The sequence below is a fragment of the Canis lupus genome, chromosome 12 (assembly GCF_048164855.1).
Source record: "Canis lupus baileyi chromosome 12, mCanLup2.hap1, whole genome shotgun sequence".
Taxonomy (NCBI): Eukaryota; Metazoa; Chordata; class Mammalia; order Carnivora; family Canidae; genus Canis; species Canis lupus.
In genome coordinates this window covers 3,490,226-3,496,252 of record NC_132849.1, presented here as the reverse complement: position 1 = coordinate 3,496,252, position 6,027 = coordinate 3,490,226, and the positions used below count along the sequence as shown (strand labels likewise).

At 48.6% G+C, this 6,027-nt stretch overlaps 1 protein-coding gene across 1 annotated transcript; it reads right to left on the bottom strand.

Moving 5' to 3' along the window:
* Positions 1–4,233: 4,233 nt before the first annotated feature.
* CRCT1 (cysteine rich C-terminal 1) lies at positions 4,234–5,392 on the bottom strand. The gene is made up of 2 exons (XM_072768889.1): positions 5,380–5,392; positions 4,234–4,604 (listed from the first exon to the last, which is right to left on the bottom strand). The coding sequence occupies exon 2, from the start codon at positions 4,575–4,577 to the stop codon at positions 4,293–4,295; it is 285 nt and encodes a 94-aa protein (XP_072624990.1). The 5' UTR covers positions 4,578–4,604; positions 5,380–5,392; the 3' UTR covers positions 4,234–4,292.
* Between the last annotated feature and the right edge of the window lie 635 nt (positions 5,393–6,027).

The window sequence follows — 6,027 nt, the reverse complement described above, 5'->3', positions numbered from 1 at the left end:
ATCCATCTCACTATCAAATCTGTGTGCTGGGATCCCTGGGTGGCGCAGCGGTTTGGCACCTGCCTTTGGCCCGGGGCGCGATCCTGGAGACCCGGAATCGAATCCCACGTCAGGCTCCCGGTGCATGGAGCCTGCTTCTCCCTCTGCCTGTGTCTCTGCCTCTCTGTGTGTGTGTGTGTGTGTGTGTGACTGTCATAAATAAATAAAAATATTTAAAAAAATTAAAAAAAAAATCTGTGTGCTCACTAGCTAGAATTCTGAGTGATGTCCTTAATAGTGAAAGTCTCTTATGGGGACAGTGTAACTGAGCACCCCTTTAACACTGTAGCCTCAGGCTGCCAGTGAGGCAGGAAGCTCATAAGCATGTGGTTTCATGCTCTGTGATGGCTCACACATTTTCTGCCTAGATAGTGCTTCTTTGGAGAGGCCTCCCTTGGTCTTTGCCTAAAATTGGCAAGTACCTCCACTTAATGTCTCTATACCTCATCTTCTTTATTTTCATCATAGAACTTTTCATCATGTGAAATAATCTTTCTTGCTCACTTTCTTGTCTGTCTTCACTCTGAAAAGTGAAGTTCCCATGGCAAGTCCCCATGACAAGTCCACATGGGCAATTCCATATAGGCAGGTTCACACAAGTGGATCTACAAGGATAGAGTCTATATGGCAGATCCACATGGGAAAGTCCACAGGATGGATCCACACAGGTGGGTACACTCAGATAAGATCCCCATGGCAGGTCCACACAGCAAGATCCATGGGGTAGAGTCCCCATGGCAAGTCTACATAGACAGGTTCACGTAACAGGGTCCACATAGGTCCACATGGTCTCATTCTTTGTCTGCCCCTAGCACCACGAACAGCATCTGATGCAGTCAAATAAATGCCCAAAAGAAAGAATCTCTGCTTTTCTGAAGTACCTCCATCCTCAGACCCAGTTCAGATCTCTTCTCCCATAAGGTCTTGTGAATAACCCTGCCCACAGTAATTTGTCCTCTTTTGAAGCCCTGTAACAAATCCTCATCTAAATTCAGTTGAATCCTGGGGCACCTGGGTGCCTCAGTGGTTGAGCATCTGCCTTTGGCTCAGGTCATGATCCCAGGGTCCCAGGATTGAGTCCCACATCAGGCTCCCCCCGGGGAGACTGGTTCTCCCTCTGCCTATATTTCTGCCTCTCCCTCTGCGTCGCTCATGAATAAATAAATAAAATCTTTAAAAATAAACAAATGAATTCAGTTGAATTCCTATAGCCATTGTCTATGCCATGTTCAGCTTGTGAATTTCTTGTGTTGTTAAGTATTATCTGTATTTGAATATGAAGTTATTTCTTGTGTGTGACATTATCTTTCATACCTTGTGTGATTATTTACCATATTTCCCAAATCAGACTAAAAACTCCTTGAGGCCAAGACATGCTTTTCCATATCTCCTAGAATGATTCAGTACAACACTTTACATGTGATGAACTAACAAACATTCATTTATTTATTGACCTCTAATAGGTACGTGGCACAGTTTTCAATGCTAGGAATGCACTGTCCCTAAATAATTAATTGGGTGACATTATTCAATTATTTCAGTGTGTAGGTTAGGAAGAAGTAGCTCTTGGTTCTCTTGGAAGGCATCAGAAGGCTAGTTCAACCAGAGACTCAACTTGTTGGCTAAGTAACTTCAGATGGATCACAAACTCTCAGAGACTTCCTGGTCTCTCAAACAGAGATAACAACACTTATCTTACAGAATCATGAAAGAGATATATAGCAATACCTTATAAACTGCTAAATTCCATATAAATATCAGTTGTTACTATTACCACTAGAATAACATAATGTAGGCTGAAAGTGGAGCCAGTGTGAATAAAATACATTCAATAGTACTATTATTATCTTATTATCCAAAGTTAGTAAGAAATCTGACTCTAGTCACAATGAGCTGAGTGACAATCTTTGAGTAGGACTTCACATTGCCAAATGCCAAAGTCCAGCCAACATTCCAATGGGGAACTGCTGGTACCTCAGAAGGAATACCTGTACCAGGCATTACAGCTTTACCTGGTACTGAAAGTCAGAAAAGCCTGGGGCCATAAGCACAGAGCTCCAGCCCACCCAAAGCTGCTCCTCAAGTTTCTATAATGAAACTGTTCTTCAAATGCCCAAATCTCTGTCATCAAACTACCCCTGAGGTAGCCTGCTGAGATCAGGGATACATAAGCCTGGTGGTACTTCCATCCATGGCCAGGCATTCGATTGATACAAACATGCCTCATGTACAAAGGTCTGTGTCCCAATTAGAATTCACATGTCTCTCAGTAAATCACTACCTTTCTTCCTCAGACTCAGGCCTCAGCTTCCTGTGCTAGAGTCAGATCCCACCTTCAGGCTGGCTTTACTCTGTCTCTTGTGAGTCAAGCAGTGCTCCCTTCCACCGAGGCTTGAGGCTTGTTGCTCCAACGCATATCACTGGTATGGGAGAGCCAGGTCCACGAGTGATATCATCTGTTTGTAAACAGTTTCCACAAGTCACCTCCCACTAGGAATCACAGAATCTCAGAGATGGAAGTAGGGGCCCCTCCCACCTAGAGCAGGGCTGCCCTTCAGAGGCTCCCCAATAGGGGTCATTTGGCCTCAGCTCTAAACATCCAGGATGAATCAATGGACCATCTCCTACCTCACCTCTGAGCAAATACTTTTGCTGGGTGGATGCCATGACAGAGCTTGCTAGTCATTGGGTTACTGATGGAGCAGGACCAAGAAGCCAAGCTTCAATTTTCTATGAGTCTGGGTGTGTCCACAGAGGCCTAAGTGTCCCTTCCCCTGAATGGCAGTGATTTCTAAGGCAGTCGAATATGATGCCAAGTCTGAAAACATGGACTTCAGAGTCAGACAGATCCTGGTTCAAATCTCTCCCTCATTGACCATCTGAGGGCCTTGGTCCACTAGCTGTGTGACTTTAGGAAAGTTGCTGAAACTCCCTGAACCCCAGTTTTCTTAGATTAAAAAAAATGGGGGGAGTCTAGATTTTGAGATTACCCTAGGGATCAGCTGAGATAATGGATGTAGTGTCTAGCCCTGTGCCTGGAACACAGGAAGTGCCCAGTAAGTGGCAGCCATTAATCCTATTATCACCACCAGTATTATTGTCTCTTCCATTTTGAACCAGCCAACACCACAGGGATGTTGTTCTCTCTATTTCCTCTTTCCTCAAGTGAGTAGAGGTAAGATCTATGCCCACAAGCCTGGGCTTCAGACTTCAGGATGACCCCACCACCGCCATCACAGTCACCTCTAGAGAATAACATTGCCATGGTTCTGAGCATGGCCCATCATGCCCCAGAGTTCCAGAAGTCCACGATTCCTGGTTGGGCCTCACCTGTGTGGATGGTGCCTGGAGAGGGAGCTTCCCGGGCTCCTAGAACATTCGTCTTGGGAAAGTTTCCTCACCTAGGAAGGAAAGCAGTGGATTGAGGATCCTCTCTGGCAAAAGAAAGTCTCAGATCACCTGATTCCAAAACCTCAAAGAATCACAGATCCAAGCCTTTGCCACAAAGCTGCCTGTGCAGGTCCTGATGGGCAGGAGGGTGAGCACATCCGCCACAAGGCTCTGGAAGGTTTCAGGGAACCAAGAGGGGCGGTTAAGAGTCTAAGCCTGGATTGGGGTACCCAATCTTCTTCATCATGCACTTCCTGAGTGACTCTAAGTTATTTATCCCTGGTTTCTCTTCTGTAAAATAGGGTAACAGCACTTACCCCCACTGAGTCATTGTGAGAGTGCCATGAGGTGATGCATGTTATGTCAAGCCCTTAGAACTCTGTCTGGCTCCATCTGTGATTTCTGCTATCATAATTAAGTACTAGAAAGCTACTCTTGCTCAGGCATGAATTTGACTTTTCTTCCATTTTCGATACGCCAAGCCAGGGCTCAATGAGAGAGAGTGGACGGGGTAACAGAACTCCATAATAAACACACAAATGAAAGAACAAATAGGAAACAAAGTGTTCTTGGAAGGTAGAAGCTTTATTATGACATGGACATTTATTAAGCACCTCCTGTGTGCAAGCCTCTGCCGACACTAGGGTCCACTATTCCACACACCGGTGTTGGGGTTCCCGGGGAGGGTAACCACCCGGGGGTCAGTTTGGTGGGGCTGAGGACAGAGTGGGTTTTGGAACATCCAGTGCAGGTAGGTTTACCGCGGGCGGGGGCGGGGGCGGGGGCGGGGGGGTCACCCCCTGACCCAGCCCCCGCGCAGGAGGGACTCAGGTGGGGAAGCAGCGCTGGGGGCGGGGTGGCCTTCAGCAGCCGCCGCAGCAGCCTTGGCTCTGGACGTTGCTGGAGCTCTGAGACCTCTGGCTGCGGCCCCCGCAGCAGCTGCAACACCCGCTCCGACGCTGTCGACGGCGCCGCCGCGGGAAGCAGCCGCAGCCGCTGCAGCAGCCGCAGCCGCTGGAGTCCCCGCAGCAGCCGCAGCAGGAAGCCGAGGCGGCGGGCTCAGGCTCGGGGGCGGGACAGGGCGCCGGGCCCTGGGAGGACCCCTTGGAGAAGCCTTTGGCCGAAGCTGCGCTCTGCGGGAAGGACATGGTGGAGCTCAGCTCTTCACGGTGAACCTGGAAGACGAGAAGCCTTTACATGCCAACAGGCCTTTTCCCTCCAAGCACTGAAGTCAGGGCTTTAGAGACGTGGCCGTGTGAGAAGCTAGCCTGGCCTGCTGCAGGGCGGGGGCGGGGGGGGGGATCAATGAAGCGCACCCCAACCAGATGCTTCCAGTAAGTGAACCAGGCAGAGAGCAGGAAGCAGTCTGGAGAGAATCAATGGGTTTCCAGTTTCTCCAACTAAAATAAGAACCACCCAAGTTCTCACAGTGGAAACTAAAAAGGCTATGATGGCAGTTTATCTGTGGGACCCGGTCCAAACTCTTCCTTTGGCCCTTTCCTCTTGCTTCATATGCCTGAGGCCGCAGACCTTCAAGTGCTGTTTGCACAGTTATCAGCATTCTATAAACAGCCGTCAGAAAACACCCAGATCACACATGAGGAGCTGCTGCCTGGGTCTAAGAAACCCACAAACACCAGAAGCATGTCCTGGTCATTATTCCTGCCGACAACCCCTGTGTACCCCACGAGTACAGGGAAAGGAGTGTGCCAGTCTGCATAGTGATGTAGAGGATGCAAGCACCTCCCAGTCCAGGGAGCCAAAGAACTGCATTCTAGCCACATTCTTGCTAACCTTGCAAAAGTCACCATCCCCAGTCGGACCTCCGTGTCCTCATTGGTACCATGAGAGTTTGACTCACTTGAAGCCTAAAGCACTGCTCTAACCTCGCCTCCCCTCTGCCTTCAACTCTTCTAGAATTCCTCCTCCAGGTCCTGCTTAGACACTTACCAGACCTTGGCTCCACTTGTTCTCCAACTGGAATGGGCACCTGCTAGGCAGTGGACTGAGCAGTGGCCAGCCAGAGAAGCTTTTATAAGATTGCAACCAGGCACTGCCCATTTCCCAATAGACATGGTCAGCTGACACATCCCAGAGACATTCATCACTCAGGTAGCACTGTAGGTGGTGCACGTGGGTATTCAAGTCACTTCACAGAGGTGCCAAGATTGCTGTGGCATGTTTACTTTCCAAACAAGTCACTGTCCATAGCTGAGAGGGCTATGTATGTGCTAAGAGAAGGCATGAGACCTCAAGTGGGGTCTGAGACCTCTCTTTAGGACCTGTTCTCTTTGCCCCCTTCTATAATACACACACACACACACACACAATTCCCCCATTCGCACATCCATCCCTGTATAGTCACCTACTTGGTGTGGTAGTTTACTTACTTTATTATCTTGCTTCGCATCTCTCTGACTCTTGGTCCTTGGTTTTTCAAGTGAGGCCACAGGCTATGTGAAAAGCCTACTGGGTTTCATCTAGAAGCTTCCACATGACACTGAGTTAAGATGATGGTGGGGATATGCCTATGGGAATCCCAGTGGTGATTTCTCTCTGTCGGAAGAAAAATCCAGGCAAAGCTATGGAACCGTTAAG